Source organism: Vigna unguiculata, chromosome 3 (assembly GCF_037176805.1).
Source record: "Vigna unguiculata cultivar grain cowpea cultivar isolate G323 ecotype 2 chromosome 3, ASM3717680v1, whole genome shotgun sequence".
Classification (NCBI taxonomy): Eukaryota; Viridiplantae; Streptophyta; class Magnoliopsida; order Fabales; family Fabaceae; genus Vigna; species Vigna unguiculata.
In genome coordinates, this window is record NC_140794.1 from 13,128,803 (window position 1) to 13,147,302 (window position 18,500).

Sequence of the window (18,500 nt, forward strand, 5' to 3'; positions counted from 1 at the left end):
GCCCTTGACCCAGCAGCAGAAGAAGGATCCTTGTCTAAAGGTGTGATTAGGGTTCCATCGATGAGTGGAAGTTTGTTCTTGACGGAGAGAGCAACCCTCATCGCATGACTCTGGGTGACGTAATTTGTGTGATCTAAGAGTTGCGAAGTGAGAAGGAGGTCGGGACTATCTAAATGGTGTAAGAAAAGAGGATGGGTGGGATCTTGATGAGGTTCTTTGACGGTGGTGGTGGAAGAATTGATGGAGACGGCAGTAGAAGCCATGGAAACTACAAGAAAAGGAAAGAAGGGAAAAGAACGGAAAAGAGAGAACCCAAAAGGGAAAACAGAGACTTAATTCTCTCCTGATACTTAATTCTCTACTAATACCATATCACAGAAACTAGAACTTTCTATTCAGATTGATAAAGCAGAATGCTTACAAAATGGGAATATAAAAGGCTGTAGAGAAAACTAACTAAACCAAATTAAAACTAAACCCAACTAGACTTGACAGAATATAACCAATGTTAAACTAATATAAATAGAAATCTTTGCTTCAATGGGATTTGGAATTGCACTCCAAATTTTTGGGACATGTCAATTAAATTTTATTCATGCTCCCATCACTCGGTAGTGTATTGGATCTGAAATTTTCTATTTGGATACCTATATTTAAATCGTAATTGAAAATGTGACATGTATTTGAATATTGTTGAATTTATATATTTTTCATATGTAGTTATAGTCAACGAAAGATTGTGATTCTAGATATATATATATATATATATATATATATATATTTATTTATATATATATATATATATATATATATATATATATATATGACATTGGTCTTAGACATATAAAATATTTGACATCACTTTTATTATCAAAATTTTAAGACAATGATGTTATGGGTCTTTACTCTTATATAATGTTTAACTTTGTCTATTTTATTAATATAGAACTTTGACTCACATTTACACTATTTTTAATAAATATAAATTATATTTAATATGATTTGAAATTCTGTGACAACTTGAAATGATGACGTATCAGGTTTCAAGCAGTAACCAAAGCTACCCAAAAAGGTTTTTTTTTTTATTCTCACGAAAATGTTGGCTTGGCTGGCACATGTTATATTACTAATTTAAAAATTCTAGAAAAGAGAACGTGCAGGCCCACTCTATATCAGTGCCACTAATTTTAATAAATAAATATTAGAGAGGGCAGTGAATGCTAGTCCATCGTATTTAAAAATGAATAAATTATATGTTTAGACTTGACGATAAAGTTAGAAGGTAGTAGGATATGTTTGGGATTCAACTCTTTCCACAAATAAAATAATAACAATTTATAATTGTCGATAAGGAAAAAATAATTGTCGATTTTTTGTCTTCACACTGAAATTAGCATCTCTGCATATTAACTGCGTGTATTTTTCTGTGTACTTGTAAAATGACAATTTTAGGGTCTGTGCTGTCATGGACCACATATTAGGCAGCTCTCAATTTGTGTTTTAAACGTATCATTTATAAGAACTAAGAGTTGCTCTTAAATAGCAACGCGTGTTAAAAACTTACCTTCATGTTGAATAAGGTTAAGAAGAGTGTTTCTACAAGTTTACGACCTTTAATGGACAAAACTTCAATAATGCAACGAAGAAACAAAAGACTAAATAATTTAGATATTTATAAATTAGTTTGCTTTCTTATTATGTTTGGTTTCGATAATTTCTTAAATTAATTTTCAATTATGTCTTAAAATTGAATAATGGTGTATTTATTAATTCTTGAAAATTAAAATTATTATAACCTTTAATGCATTATATAAATACAAGATAACACTTGATATACAAATTATTGAATAAATGTATATCAATTATTCATGATTTTAACGCTTTCCTATATATTATCCCACTCTCTGGATTATAATTGAATAAGAAATTTTATAGGAAGTTTTCAAATATTTTAACTCTTCTCAATTTATTAATGATTGTCATTTTTTAATTTCAACCTTTACTCTTACTTAAGGCGTTTTTAATTTCATTTCTACTTCCCATTGTTTTAAACTCTTCGATAGATTTTGAGAACATACACTTTGAGTTATTGTTGGCTAACAAGATACAAATGACTCAAAGTGAACAAAAACAAATTTATGAAGTGGGCTTTGTTAGTTTTCAAGGAAATCATTTTGAAAATACAAAAAGCCTTCTTCTTTTATATAATTTTCTTTTAATATGGAACTTATTCAAATTTTGTTTGATGGTTATTGCATATGGATCTTTGATCCCGAAAGAGATAAAAAGATTAAAGTTGTGGTCCTAATAAACTTTTTCCGATCTGAGGACAGATAGTCTTCAAGAGAGAGGGAACGATGGAAACCCATCCAAGGAGCTACAACATGGGCTAGTGGCAGGGGCCAATGTTATTTTCTTGGCTTTGTAATGTAAATAAGTCATTTCTTTAGGCCTTATATTTTAGAAAAGCTTACATTTCTTGGGATGTGTATTTTGACCATTTTAGTGTGACAACCTCAATTTAATCGATTGGCTAAGTGACAAAATCGATTAAATCGGGTGACATTTTACAAGTGTGAAATTTTGGCTTTTTAGCATAAGTTCTTGTGTAACCAGACCTTGGCAAGCGGATTAGGTTTTATTTGGATTAGCATAGGTCTCAAGGAACCCTAGAACACTTGCATGGAGAGCCCTAACTTGCATTTTGCATATGTGGCAATAAGGAAAGCATGAACTTGCCAAATTGGCTGGTCACACTTGTAGCATGCATGTTTTAGAGCCAATTCTCATCTTGATTTTCAAAATTTCCCTCTCTTTTTTTGTTGAGCCTTTGGTCAGCTCCTAAATCTATAAATAAGAGTGCTCAACCATGTAAAATCAACTAGGAATTTATATAGAGAAACTCTGTCAAATTTGCAGCTCTCTTGTTTCTAAATTCACTAGGATAGTTTTTCTTCTAAACTTCCTTCCTAAACTTTTTCCTTGAGAGTTGGTCGAACTTCTCTTAAGAAACACTTTTCAATCCACTCTCCAAACACATATCTACCTCTAATCATGTCCCTTCGACTTCCATCAATCTCGTTCATCATCATTTTTGCGGTTTAACATGGAGTAACTTCAGGTTCATGGAGCTACTTTCATGATATTCATTTCCACTAACACACACGAATTCATAATATATAAATTAGTATCGGCCTAACCTACACTAATATTATTATCTTAATTTGCATTAACTTAGAATGAGGTCGATCCACTCTTTTATTAATATTATTTTATTTTTTATTTCTTTTATTCACGCATTATAAAAAATAAATTTTCTTTTATTATTTAGCGTGAACTTAGCCGATGCAATTCTTTATAAATGAAAAATGAATTTTTAATTACATAATGTGGACTTGATCGACGCTATACCTGTATAAATAAAATTTTAATTTTCTTTTGATATGATTTTGATTGACGCTACTCTTTTATAAATAATTTTGTTTTCTTTGGCTTGTACAAATTTTAACAAATGCTAGTAGTAACACAACCTTTTTATTTATTTATTTTTTATTATTGTGGTGATCGTTATGTTAAGAGTTGCTTTTGTACTTAATTTAACCTCACTTTCAACTCATATTTAACATTCATTTTTCTCTCGCATTTATTCTTCTTTTATTGCATTAACTTCCTAATAATGAATACGCTGACATTGAGCCGGTTCTTAAACTTAATTTTCATTTATTGTAGATAATCATTTGTTAACATTATAACCTTACAAAATAGTTAGTTCTATAAACATATATGATTAGAAAATATCTGAAGAGCATATTTATAATTCGTTAGTTTCAGGATTAACACTTCTGAATAAATTGTGTATATTTTGTTGTGACAGGCTTTTCAGACAATCTGTATAGTATCCAGTTTAAAAATAATGCACTTGGAAAAAAAAAGTCAATTCATATCAATTTAGTTTAATTCATACTGTAATTCAATGCAATTTAATTTAATTTAATTTTTTAAAATAAAAACACTCGGTTCGTTTGAACTATTTTTCAACTCAGCTCAATTCAGTTCAAAAAATTTATTTTTAATTCAATATAGTTATTATCTATGTCAATTGTTATATTTTTTAAGTAGAAGGAAAAGGTGTATTGTTTAATATGAATTAGAACATCTTTAATGGAAGTATTTACCAGAACTGTTTACCAAAATATTATTCTAAGATAGTTCACAAAAAGCAACTCAAATTGGATTATGTTCATATATAATGAGCCGTGCAATAACATTGAAGCTGCAATGTATATATATATATATATATATATATATATATATATATATATATATATATATATATATATATATATATATTTACCAAAATATTATTCTAAGATAGTTCACAAAAAGCAACTCAAATTGGATTATGTTCATATATAATGAGCCGTGCAATAACATTGAAGCTGCAATGTATATATATATATATATATATATATATATATATATATAAATTAGATAGTAGTATATCCAAAATTAATGAAAATTAAATTAGTTTTTTTTATTTCTTTTATAAAGTATAACATTTAATATTAATAAATAGTACAGTATAAAATTAAATTTTTTAAAGAAAAAAATTGTTAAAATAATTTTTATTTTTTCTTCTCATTGTTTTTTGAGCTTTTCAGGTATTGTACTCATATCTCTTTTGTTATTGAAAAATAAAATTAAACAGAAACTTATTATCTGCTCTTAAAGGAAAAAAAAAAATAATGTTCTCTTGTCTCATTTGGTAATGAAATACTTGTTTAATATTTAACCATGTTTTTTTTTATCTAATTACCTTTTTGTATATTCATTTTTATGAATATAATAGAGCAAGTAATGTATTATGTAATTTTTTATAGAGGGTTTTTAATTGTGACTTCATTATCATAATTTTTTTTAGTAATCATGTCTCTCAATTTTTTATTAGATTATGATAAATTATTTTTAGTCTTAAACTTGTTTAGTAGATAGGTATATTGATAAAAAAACAAAAGAATAAACTCATTTTTTGAAATTGATAAAAAAGAAGGGAAGATGAAAACAAGACGATAAGGTTGCTTATCGCACAATAATGCAGTTTTGCTATTTTAACTCGTGTTATAGGCCTCGGTTATCACTTAATCGAAGCATAAAATGATGTGGTGGCACTTTTGCAATTTTTTCCAACTTTTATGCTTCTGTTCAATATATACCCAAGGCAGAAAACGCCTTTCTGCTTCAGTTCTCAGAAAACCAGTGCCAAAAGGTCTAATATGCTTTGGTTTTGAAGACTCGAAGCCTAAAAGTTGGCTAATATTTCAAAATTGCCACTACAACAGTGATATTTGGCCTCGGTTGAAATTGAACCAGTGCCAAAAACTGTTTTCTACCTCGCTTAAAAATTAAACTGAGGCCAAAAATTGTTTTCTGCCTCGAGTGGAATTGAACCGGTGCCAAAAACTGTTTTATGCCTCGGTTAAAAACTAAATTGAGACCAAAAGGTTCGTTAGGGTTCAAAAATCGCGAATCATTTTTTTTCTTCTTCTTCCAGCCACCCACCTCCATTGTTGTTGTTGCGCTCCAACAACTCGTGACTACTTGACGTTTGGCTCATTCGTGTTCTGCTTAGCGAAGTGCGATTTGGGGCTCGCGAAGTGGGCGTCAATTCGTTGTGTTGCAGGTGCATGGCAGACTGGTGTTGTGCGTGGATGGAGATTTGTCGTTGATGGTGGCGAGACGTGTAGGTGGCGGCAGCATGAAGAAACTTGTCGTTGTGATGAAGGTGGTTTCACGATTTGGGGGAGGATACGCGATTTAGGGTTTGTGATTTGCTGCAGATGGTTGCTTTTTGTTTGCATTTATGCTAACCTTTTTGGCCTCGTCCTAATATGCCTCGGTTCCAGAACTGGGGCAAAATGATAAAAATAACCGCTGCCAAAAGCCCTTCCTGCTCTAGTGGCATAAGCATAACAATGATGAAATAAAAGCTTGTGATGACTTTTGAATCAATATGTGTACATTAGTAAAATGGAAAATGAATATTTTGGTTATTTACATTGAAAAAAAATATATTTGAAAATTTTAATTATGATTCAATTATTATATAAGTTCAAGAATATGAAAAAACGAATGACAATTATTTAGATATGTATAATTTCTTTATAGTTATAGTTATACTAAATTATGTATTAATTTTCACTGAATTAGTGACAAAAATGTTAAGTATAATATTTTGCCTTCCCAAAAAATGTTGGTCAAGATCCGCGAGTATATATAGAACCTCCACACACATTTCCCTATCTTTTCCATTTTCTTTGCTACCTTCGTCAAAGAAACCAACTTAAAAAAAAATGCAATACAATGAACCGTGTGCAAGAGTTGAAACCTCCATTGCTGATGGTGCTGGTGCAGGTTGCATATGCTGGAAATATTGTGATTGTTAGCTTCGCCATAAGTGATGGAATGAGCGTTAGAGTATTCAGTGCCTACCGTCTCATTTTCGGAGCTGCTATCACTTTATTTCTTGCTCTTATTTTCGAGAGGTGAATTCACACACCACACCTTATTTTATTTCATAATCTTCACATCATAGTTTATGCATCTTTTGGATAATGGTTTTTTTTTTCTTTGATTTTGATAATCAATGCAGAAATAACAGACCAAAGTTGAGATGGAGGGTGCTCGTGATGACATTTCTTTGCGGATTATTTGGGTAGGGTTGATGCAAACTATTCAGTCTTCCCCTATTTGGTCTTATTATTAAATTAATTTGTACAACAAATTTACTTCAAATAATGTTTGTTGATGATATAAATGAACAGTGGGAGTTTATTCCAAAATCTTTTTAACACCGCGATAGCGTTCGTATCAGCAACATATGCTAACGCTGTATTCAACATGGTTCCTATTGTCACTTTCATCCTCTCCTTCCTGTGTGGGTAGGTCACTTTTCACCACTTTTGTGGGAAGAGAATTCAGAAATATTGTGGTGATTACTAATTTTTTTTGTAGCTTCGAAGAGTTAAATTTGCAAAGCGCAGCAGGGAAAGCTAAGATGATGGGAACGATAATTGCAGTTAGCGGGTCGATGGTGCTGTCATTCTTGAAAGGGGTAGAAATAAATATTTGGAAGAATATTGACATTAATCTTATGCATAAAAACCACATTAGCCAGATAAGAGCATCAGATGGAAAAGAGTGGATAGGTGTTCTAAGTGGTATTGGATGTTGTTTCAGTTTTTCAGCATGGCTCATCATTCAGGTATAACTTTCCTTTTGCTTTTATAGATTTAATTTTCTAAAGCCCAGCCGCACAAGTTGTACCTTTTTTAACCAATTTATTCATTCATGTTTTTTTTCATCTAATTCATCTAAGAGTAGCTCGTTTAGTAACCTGCAGTTCATTTAAAAATAATTTTTTTATCTGCGTTTCTTTCTTGTAGAGCTGTCAAAATAGATTGGAATCTGCGAGCCAACCTGACTTGCCAAGTTTCAATACAAATTGGGTTGGGTTGGGTTAAATTTTTTTTACAAATTTCAATACGGATTGATTTTTGACCCGATTCACCTAGAACCCAGCTCACTTGGATTGAACTCGTGATGAGCCGGGTTGGTGAGCCAACCTGCAAATAAAGGGTTACATAAGTATTTTTTTGTTAAGTTGGGTTTTGCCTTTGGGTCAAGTTAGATTGTTTTTTTTTAACCAACACATATTTTTTTGATTTTGGTTTGTATTTGGATTGTATTGAAGTTTAATAGATTTTAATTAGAATTATAATTTATTTTTAACTAAAAAAAATTTTAAAAATTGTATTTTTTTAATTAAGTGAGTCCGTGAGTCAACCCGTTTAACCCACCAACCTGTGGTTGGTCGGGCTGGATTCGAATATTTTTGATTCGCTAATAAGTGAGCCGGGTTGGGTTGGCTCACTAAATGATCAACCCGTGTGGATTGAGCTAGGTCGGTCCGGGTTACCCGTTTTGACATTTCTACTTTCTTGTTTTATTCAGTTCAAAGTTATTTCTATTTTTAATAGGCTTATACGTAAAATTTATAAATTTTAAAATTGTGAATATTACTTATTTTAAGAAATGAATGTATAAAAATTATTATTCCTACTAATTTAAGTAAATAAAAATGAAGTTATTAACATTCTTATGCAAATAATCTATTAAAATATGCGACATAAACTCACCAAATAATCTACACAACCATTACCTTCTCGAAAAATATGTGACACCCTAAAATCAATTACCACTTCAAAACTTTACACATTTTCTCCAATGACCATTATATAAACCATGGTATACAATCTTTAGATCGGATAAAGCTTGACAAGCAAAATTGAATCACATTCTAACCAAAGTCTTCTAAATCCAACATTTCTAGCATACTCAATGACATGAATAACTCCCATAAACTAAGAAAAATGCATTATGAACTCCCAAAAATGTATAGAAACTCCCAAAATATTTCTCCTACTTTCCCAAAAAATACCTTCATAACATAACATACATGGACTGCCTTTATTAGTTTCATCGGTGTTAAATTTAATCCAAGAAAAACCTAAGGAAACTACCATATAACTAGAGGTGTTAATTTGACTAACGGCCTATGGGCTAGCCTAGACCTACCCTTCTTCAAGCCCTCTTTTAAGAGGCCCTTAACTAAGGGTGCCAAAAAACGGCATGGCCCCCAAAGTCCCCTCTCAAGTGGGTTAGGATCAGGGCTAAGGTGGGTTTGGCCCCATTAAAATACTTTAATTAACTCCTAATAATAACATTTTAAGCCTGAGTCAAAGATCGAGCGAAGTTGTCTCGGACTGGCACGGACTGAAAATCGAGACTGGTCAGCCTGGTTGGGACGGGTTGGTTCGACATGATAGCCAAGAAGAACCGGGCCGACCAAGGTCAACGGTTGGGACGAGTCGGGCCGAAGGCCGGAAGGCATTGACCCAAACCAATGTTTTAGATGCACCGACCTAGATCGACAATTAAGACGGGCTGAAGTTCGAGACAAGGTAGTCGGGTCGGAGCTCGAAACCAATCAGTCCAGGCGAGAGGACTAGACATGCCATCCTAGGTCAGAGGTCGAGACAGTCCAACTCGGGATGAAATCTGAGACGAACTGACTCGGGTTGAAGGCCGAGACAAGTCGTAATCGGTTAGAGGCCGAAACGGACTATAATAGGTTGTAGGTCGAGACGGGTCAGTCCAAGTCGAAGTAAGAGATGACTCAGACTCGGTTTGCCCCAACCAATGACCAATATAAACTAAGGTCGGCTTTGGTTCGGCCTGAACTGACAACCGAGATAGGCCAGCCTAAGCCGACAACTGAGATGGGAAAGCTCGAGCCAACAATTGATACAGGCTGACCCAAGCTGAGATAGGTTGGTCTAAACTTAGTGTCGAGATGGACCAGCCTAGGCGAACGACTGAAACTGGGTCGAAAGTCGTAACGGGCTAGCCTATGGCAAAGATCGAGACTAGCACATGCCTATAATCGAGACAAACTAACCTAAATCGAAAGTTTAATAATATATTTTAAAAAAATAATATATTTTCATGTAAAAAAGGAAAGTCAATGGTCTGGACTTGGCCACGAGACTTTTGTAGATTTTTTGTGCAGTCAACCTTTGTAATAGGAGGCTTTTTATTCTTGTGACCACTTTTTGTCACAACTAATGTCAAACCATGTGTACCGTGCCAAATTGACATCTTTATATATATATATATATAAAACCCGTAGCACACTCTGTAATTCCGCTTGGTTGTCCTTCAAGAAGTTAGCATTGTTTGAGTAGAAAAATTTAGAAAACTTTTATACCCATAACTTTTCTTTTCTTACTCATTTTCTTCTCATTCTAGTAAGATCAGTACATACACTTGTTACATATATACTTTATGTTTTAATTAATACCAGTAGGCATGTTGCATATATCATATATATGTTTGCTGTGGTTTTACATTTTAATTATGTACAACAGGCTAAGCTGAGTAAGGAATATCCAAGCCACCACTTAAGTACATCGTTAATGAATTCAATGGCGGCACTACAAGCCACACTCTTTGCCCTTTGTTTTGAAAAAGATTGGAATCAATGGAAGTTGCCTTCGGCTATTAGGATTTTGTCCGCACTCTATTCGGTACGCTAATAACCATTTTTCAATTTCTATATATTTACTCATTTTTACTTTATTTTCTTCATATTTCCAATTTTCATCATATTAGTACATGCCCTATCTAGCATGCGTTCTCTTTCTGTCTTTTTTTTTTCTCTTACATTAACCAACTGCAAAATGAAATGGAAATTTAGCATTTTCTTATATTTTGGAACTAAAATTTTGTGGCAGGGAATTGTGGTGACTGTATTTGGGAATATTGTGACTTCATGGTGTGTACGGAAGAGAGGTCCCTTGTATGCATCTGTGTTCAACCCCCTTTCCCTTGTGATCGTGGCTCCTACTGCTTCCCTCTTGTTACAAAACAAACTATACCTTGGAACGTATGCACTCTTTCTTTTCCACCATTTTTTCTCTTAATAAATATTCCTTGAATAGAATATTATGGTGTTAATTAATTTCTGTCGTGCGCGTGACTGATTTTTATTTATTTTTAAATATGTTCAGTGTAGTTGGCGCAGCGCTAATTGTGTGTGGGTTGTACATGGTGCTGTGGGGTAAAAGCAAAGAAATGAAACCACCAACTGATTTGGTGTCATCGGAGACAGAATTAAGAAGGACTGAGGTTGTTGTCGTGTCTGCCAACGATAAGAATGAGCATGTTAGTAATAAGCAGGTGAATAGTATAAGAGCAACACTGTAACAAAGGCTCTTGGATGAATCTTTGGACATGGGGATCATCGAATGAATGACATTGAAAATAATTGTGGGAAGGAATTGATGTAGGAACGCATGGACAGTACCTCACTTTTCTTCGTTTTTTAGTGAAGCAAGCACTCCTAACCCTAATAGTAGAATTCATACTTTCCATAGTTTCAATCTAGTGTGTCAAAAACCCTAATAGTGGAATTCATACTTGCCATAATCTATTTGATGTAGGACTTCTCACACACTTCCCTCATATCGAAATATATACATTTCGTGTGTAGGACTAAACATTAATAGATGGCCCGATAACAGATGAAACAATATGTCCAACAAAAAATAAATCTCACTAAAATAGACTTTAAATCATGACTCTAATAGCATGTTATTAGAAGCTTCTACCATCATAAATGTTGATGATGAAAAAATCCCACTGCAATAAAACAAAGAGGAAGCACGACAAAACAATGTGTAGAAGAATTAAAGAAAAGAAAAGAGATAAGCGAGAGGAGACAAGAAGCGAAACTAATAGGGTTAAATATGTTTTTTGTCTCTTAACTTTAAGTGAAAATTGAAATTAGTTCATCTTCGAAACTTTAGTCAAATTTAGTCCCTCAATTTTAGAGATGTGTGAATTTAACTCTTTTAACCAAATTTTTGTAAGTTTATTTAAGATTTCAAACACGTTTCTTAACTAACATTCGAAGAGGGATTAATTCAAATTTTCACTAAAAATTCAGGAATCAAAAACATATTTAATCCAAATTTCATACTATTAATTCATAATATAATATATATATATATATATATATATATATATATATATATATATATATATAAAAGATAGAGGAGAATAATGATTCCTCCAACCTTTTTATTTATTTATTTTTAATATATTTTAAAAATATATTTATATATTTTATTATTTCTATTAATTTAGTTTAAAAAAATTAAATTTGAAAATCACGTTTTCACTATTTTTTTTATTCTTTATTTTTCTTTATTTGGTTTCCTTCTCTTCCCTACCTTCATCTCTTTCTTATCTATTCTTTCTATTTCAATTTTTACTCTCAATCTCTCATCATTTTCAAAATCAAATTGCACTAAGGCAATATTGAGAAGCTAAGGGACATTTTGGACGAAAAAAATTTCTTCTTTTGAGTAAGTTGATTGTCTATCCCTTTTTTCTATAGCAATTGTTTTTCTCTTGTATGTGGTTTTTCTACATTATGGCATATCTCTATCTATTAGAGATCATAAAATAATGATCTAATGGTTTATCAAACTCTTCTTTATGTAAATAGGGTTCTTTTAGACTTTGAAGTTATGTAAAGAAAGAGTATAATTAGGAATCTACTTTAAGGCATAGGAAACTAATCATTTAGAGATTGTTAATTTTCTTAAAATATTGAGTCTGGATTTTGAGATTTATAATTGGGTATTCATAATTTTATCTTTTCGTAAACAGGTGAGAGAGCTGACAAATTTATATTAGAAAAATTATGATAAAAAGTAAAAATATTGATTTTTTTTTTCAAGAGAAAGACTTGTGATGAAGTTGAAAAAATACATTTACGTCAACTAAACTTGAGAAACTTCATAAGAATGCAATAATTAAAGAAAAGAAAAAACAACCTTCTAAAGTTCTTATAGTTACATGAAATGAATTTGAAAATTCTCTAGAACGTTATTTGGATAAGTGTCCTTTTAAATTTGTTAATACCCACCAAATAAAATTGATGAGCACCAAATCAAAATGATGAGATATGAAGGATTTATCTAAAATGAGGTCCGTCAATATCAAATTCAGGGGCAGATCTATTTGGGGGCAGGAGGGCCCTGGCCCCCCAAAATTTTGATTTTTTTTTTGAGTTATATATATATATATATATATATAAATTTATAAAAATTTTAAATTTTTTTAAATTGTAGGCAATGTATATTAAAAATTAATAAAAATTATATTTTTTAATTTTATTTCTTTTATTTAAACATAATATTTAATGTAAATATATAATAAAACATAAAATTAAATATAATAAAAATAAAAATAATATTTTATTTAAATATATAATAAAATATAAAATTCAATATAATAAAAAATAAAAATATTCACATTTAATTTTTCTTTTGGTTTCAGCTTTTTATTTAAAAATTGACACTAGGATTATGTTAATTACACCAATAAAGCAAATCATTCATATTAAGAGTCTCAATTTTAATGAACAAATCATTGACCTGTTTCAAAGAATTTAGCGAAATTTATCATAAAAGATTGAATTACATCAGTTTTTCAAAAATCGAGATCAAATTGAGATTAAAAAAAAATTGAGGACCAATTTTTAAAGGAAAACATGAATCAAAAAAGTAATTAAACCAAATAGTTATTAACATAATTTTTATTTTCCTTTTCATTGTCTTTTTAATTTTTCACAAATTGTAATAATTTATCACTCTCATATGTCATCCTTTTGTTTTTAAAGAAAAAAAAGTTAGACATAAACTCATTATATTTTTCATTTATCCTCTTCATTTCCCGTCTCTTGTCTTACTTGATGATGAACACATTATTTTTTTTATCTCATGAGCTTTTTGTATATTCATTTTTTTATGAATATAGAAAAAAAAATAATGTATTATGTATTAATAATAATGAATATATTTTTCTTTTAATAGTTACGTGTCTTAATTTTTTATTAGATTATGATCAATTATTTTTTAGTATTATTTACAAAAAAGGTATATTGATAAAGAATGGAAGAATAAATTAATCATTTAAGAGTAATGAAAATGAAATTATTGACTAAAACAAGATAGATTCTACCTTTTCACATGTTTTGAAACATTATATTAATGATAAACAATGTTCAGTTAGAGAAGTCATTTTTTGAAGCATTATACTAATCATCGAATCTAATGATCTTAAAATTATATTATTTTGGCCCCTCCGACACTTTTGGTCAAGATCCGCCACTGATCAAATTTATCTAAAAAATTATTGGTTTTCATTCTATTGAAAGAGCCTAGAGTTGTACGCCGACCAAAAGTAACTTTTGTTTTTTTAATAAATCATTTGATTATTTTATATTTCACTTTTACATATATTATTGTCATATTCTTTTGCATTTGTGTGTTTTGAAGAGAGAAAATGATAAGAGGAAATGAAAAGTTTTTTTTAATTAAAAAAATTAATTTATATATAAAAAATATAATTTGTCTCCAGGAATTTTTGTCTTAGTTCCATCATTATATATATTAAAAGGATGGATCATCTGAGAAAATTTGCAAAACTTATTAAGACGGATATAAACTACATCAATTAGTGAGTTAACTGAAACTCTAATGTCAAGTGCTTTTAAACACTAAATTTGTGGAAAACTTTATGGCAATTGACAACTTTACGTTTCAGTTGTGACAATAAACACTCAAAGTGAACAATGACTTAGAAAAATACACACATATATTATGGTCAGTATACATGACGAGTAAAGGAAGAGCTTTATAAGTTGGAACTTTCCCTGAAACCATGTCTTGGTTCTAGCTGGTAATTTTCAATGTCGTGTGATTGTGTCCATTTTCCTTGAATAGTCAAGAAACATTGGCAACTATGTTACTTTTGCAATTGGGTTTGGTACTGCTAATGCAGTCACTATTCTCATTATTTGTTGTAGTGGACATGACAACTACTTCGGTTGCTTCATGTTTCTGGGTGATTTCTGACGACACTGTCTTATTCCCCTTTTTCTCTTCTTTGCTTTTACCCCACAGAAACATGTACAAGCCACACACAATCAGCACGCCTCCGATCACACTAACATTATGCACAAAAAAGTTCAGGTCATTAGTCTACTTACCCAAAAAACAAAAACTTCTAAAGCAAAACTTTTTAGTGCAACCATGGATAAACTATGAACGAAAGAAAGGAGAATGTGAATCAGTGAAAAGAATCAAGGGAAAAACAATAGCTTTTCATGAGAAAGAGAGACTTTTTTAAGAAAAAAAAAATCATTACTTTTAATTAATTGATTTATATTATACCTTCCTACATATAAGTTTTCACCTAACATCAAGCTATCAGCGACAGCCACGAGCAGGAGCATGAGAGGGTTGAAAACAGATACAAACATTGGACCTCTCATTTTTACACACCATGCAATGGCAATAACCACTAATCCAGAGGCCACGATTCCCTACAAAACATTTTCATTCAAAATTAGTGATCATTGTTCTTATCTAGTGGCATATAAATGTTATGCAATTATACCGTATAAAGCACAGTTAGAATCCTAATACTGGAACATAACTTCCACTGGTTCCAGTCTTTTTCAACATAAAGGGCAAAGGCTGTGGCTTGTATTGCAGCCATTAAGGACATCAACGCAGTACTTGAGTGATGACTTGGGTATTCTTTGTTTATCTTAGACTGTTTCAACAAAATATGAAATCAAACTCACAATTTTCAAATATATATATATGGAAAAATACGAATATGTACCTGAATGATGAGCCATAATGCAAAACTGAAGCAGCTTCCAAAACCACACAAAGCACCCAGAAATCTATGGCTAGAGTCAGTATTATGCAGAGTTAATGAATGATTATTTTTATGCAGAAGAGCAGTGTGGAAACTCTTAACATCAATTTCTTGCCCTTTGAAAAATGTCAGCAACATTGACCCTCCAATTCCTATTATCGTTCCCACCACCTTCGCCTTCCCTGCTGTGCTTCTCATATTCAACTTTTCCAACCTACCAAAATTTAAGAAATTAATCCGACCAACCAAGCTCACCGATGTTAATTCTATACTAGATTAAATTACCTATTTTGTCTCTATCATTTTCTTTACTTCAAATTTATCACCTTTAAAAGAAAATTTATTGTAAAATTCAATCCCACACACATATGCATGAAACATAAGTACTCTAATTAACATATATACTCAGTATTTTCTCACCGGGTAAAATCTAAACCTTTCTAAACACTAGAAAATAAAATGTTAAATTATCGATAAAATTTTAGTGACCAAAAATAAAATTATTGATAAATTAAAATTTGTTCACGAATTTTATTGATAAATTTTAAAATTTTATTTATCGATTAAATAGTTAATTGGTAATAGATTCCTTAATAAAGTTCATCTATAAATTAGAATTTTTATATCAATAAAAATATCCATCAATTATAAATATGTTAATAAAATTTGTTTGTAATTTGTAATATTTATTATTAGTAACACATATTTATGTTGAAAATGGATGCCAAATCTATGCTTTAAACTTTGATTATATTATGGTAAAAAAATTTAGTAAATCTATTAGTAATAGATTTCTATTTTTTAAATTTATCAATCGACAAATATTTAACCAATAAATTTTTTATTGTGGGTAATTTATACGTAATTTTGATTTATATCAATAAATTTTGACCGTGAATAAATTTGCTTTTTTCTTGTAGAGGAAAAACTGTGTAAAGACTAGTATTTAGTTTTATCATATAGTTAAGAACTAAAACTGAAAAAGACTACAATAAGAATGAAATAAGTAGATTAGGTTAACTCTAATTAATTAAAGATGCTTTTAGTTTTATAAAAACATTTTTATATTGAGTTCATGGTGTGTGCGTGCATGACACAGGTCTGTCATTTTATACCTATAAATTTACATGTTATTTATTTATGGTTGTTAGTATAGGTCTAAATAAAGATATAAAATAACTTTTAATTACTATCACGTCGTGTCTTTGAAGTTGACATTCAAGAAGTTTATATACACAAGTTATGTGCGTCCTCCACTGCAACTAAAAATAAAGGTTTATCAATTATAAGAAGTCACGTAACAGCACTTTTGGAGTTAGTGAACCAGATTTAAGTCACTAAACTCATCATGGATTCTGATTGCAATTTTTGTAATGATGGCTATAGCACTGTCTCTCTCCCTAAATATATGGTCTATAAATTCTTCTATTATACTCATAACACATTCAAATAGAAATAGAAGAAAAAACTATCATATAATGGATATAACTGGTGATTACGTACCTGCACGAGATAGCCAAAATAAAAGTGACTGCAGGAACAAGATTATAAATTGCTGTAGCGAATGTTGCAGACACCAAATCCAAGGCCTCCAGGAACAGATTATGCAATAAACTTGCACTATATATTGTTTCACAATGACAGACATAAATAAATATATGGATAAAGTTTAAATGAACCATATACATACATGCATACATATAGATATAGATAGATACATACCCAAATAGGCCACTAAAAAATGACATGAAAAGCACCCTCCATGTCAACTTTGGTCTGTTCTTTCTGTTTTAAAAATGTGAAAAAAAGAAAGTAAGAAAATGGAATCATGTTGTTCTTGTAATTGAAGTGGTGTTGTAAGTGCTTAAAATGAAGAAAAGAAGCATGAGCGTTGAGAATGAACCTTTCGAAAATAAGAGCAAGAGAAAAAGTGAAAGCTACTGCAAAAATAAGACGATATGCAGTGACAATCCTAATGCTCATTCCATCATTTATGGCGAGCTTATAGAGCACATTCACAGAAGAATATGCAATTTGAACCAATACCATCAGCACCACAGGCTTTAAGTCTTGTACTAGGTTCTTCATCTTTGCACAAGCTGAAATCAAGTTTGGTTGAGATTGAAGAAGAAAATAGAGAAAAAATATGGAGACATGTGTGTTCTAATTTGCCCAAGTAGTGCATTTATATATGTGTATGTATGTAGAAAATCAACCACACTTGTATTTATCCAATATTACTGAATAGTCAAACTACTTCATCAATGGTATAACCAGTCACTGAATAAAAGAAGTCATGCTTAAATTAAGTTGCATTTTTTATAGTTCAATTAATCAGGTACTAACAGAACAAAAGCATATTCAGGAACCAATTTAATGACTAAATGCGTATCTAAAGGTAACGAATATAATTTCTGTAATTAAACTTAACATTATTACTGTTTGACATGTCAAATTTTACAGTTAATTATTGTAATATTTATTTTTGAAATTTTTGACACCCATTTAATGAACAAATATACCATACTGTTCACTGGGAATAAAAGAATTAATAAAGAATTGTTCATGATACAATTAAAATTGGAAGTAAGAGAATATATATATATATATATATATATATATATATATATATATATATATATATATATATATATATATATATATATATATATATATATATATATATATATTCCATGTAATTTGACAAAAAGTACGTTTTACTTTTGTTTACTCCAAACCTTTCGGCCTAAAATCATTAAAAGACAAACTTAAAAAAAAAAAAGTGATAACATGAAATGCAAATTCAAAATAGATTGTAATATAAATAATTTATAACATAAACAAAAATAAATATTGGAACAAACTTTTTACATCAAAACTAAAAGCATTTTAAAGTTGGAAGTAAATATAAGAAATTTATTTACATTTGAGAGATTGAAAATATATTAAAGTCTATATCAACTTTCACTTTAAATAGACTAACGAAAAAGTTATATTAGGAATTTGAAAATAAAAGTCTGTAATGGAATAGTTTTTTTATTATTAAATTAATTTTTAATATAAATATTAACAATTTACACTTGTAAAATAATTTGTCCAAAAATGTTTGATATGAAAATAAATATGAGAAATGGGCCTAA

At 30.2% G+C, this 18,500-nt stretch overlaps 2 protein-coding genes across 3 annotated transcripts; one reads left to right on the forward strand and one right to left on the reverse strand.

Annotated features, from left to right (window-relative positions):
* The first annotated feature begins 6,360 nt into the window (after positions 1 to 6,360).
* Positions 6,361 to 10,899, forward strand: LOC114175044 (WAT1-related protein At1g25270-like). The gene is made up of 7 exons (XM_028059799.2): positions 6,361 to 6,542; positions 6,650 to 6,712; positions 6,822 to 6,938; positions 7,012 to 7,261; positions 9,987 to 10,145; positions 10,353 to 10,504; positions 10,629 to 10,899. The coding sequence occupies exons 1-7, from the start codon at positions 6,361 to 6,363 to the stop codon at positions 10,822 to 10,824; spliced, it is 1,119 nt and encodes a 372-aa protein (XP_027915600.1). The 3' UTR covers positions 10,825 to 10,899.
* A 3,267-nt stretch (positions 10,900 to 14,166) lies between these two features.
* Positions 14,167 to 17,524, reverse strand: LOC114179654 (WAT1-related protein At1g25270-like). Of its 2 annotated transcripts, XM_028066065.2 has the most exons (7): positions 17,264 to 17,523; positions 17,083 to 17,145; positions 16,864 to 16,980; positions 15,322 to 15,574; positions 15,091 to 15,249; positions 14,865 to 15,016; positions 14,167 to 14,637 (listed from the first exon to the last, which is right to left on the reverse strand). In XM_028066065.2, exons 1-7 carry the CDS (start codon positions 17,446 to 17,448, stop codon positions 14,415 to 14,417), a joined length of 1,152 nt encoding a protein of 383 aa, XP_027921866.1. In that variant the 5' UTR covers positions 17,449 to 17,523; the 3' UTR covers positions 14,167 to 14,414. The 2 variants fall into 2 exon arrangements, with proteins under 2 accessions (XP_027921866.1, XP_027921867.1); XM_028066066.2 differs by lacking the exon at positions 15,091 to 15,249 and having other exon boundaries at positions 17,264 to 17,524.
* Positions 17,525 to 18,500: the final 976 nt, after the last annotated feature.

Coding starts and splice junctions, on each gene's coding strand:
- LOC114175044 (XM_028059799.2), top strand. CDS start 6,361: ATGAACCGTGTGCAAGAGTTGAAACCTCCATTGCTGATGGTGCTGGTG. Junction 6,939..7,011: donor ATCCTCTCCTTCCTGTGTGG/GTAGGTCACTTT, acceptor TTTTTTTTGTAG/CTTCGAAGAGTTAAATTTGC. Junction 10,146..10,352: donor TTTTGTCCGCACTCTATTCG/GTACGCTAATAA, acceptor ATTTTGTGGCAG/GGAATTGTGGTGACTGTATT.
- LOC114179654 (XM_028066065.2), bottom strand. CDS start 17,448: ATGAAGAACCTAGTACAAGACTTAAAGCCTGTGGTGCTGATGGTATTG. Junction 16,981..17,082: donor TTTTTTAGTGGCCTATTTGG/GTATGTATCTAT, acceptor AACAATATATAG/TGCAAGTTTATTGCATAATC. Junction 15,575..16,863: donor ATTTTGGCTATCTCGTGCAG/GTACGTAATCAC, acceptor AAATTTTGGTAG/GTTGGAAAAGTTGAATATGA.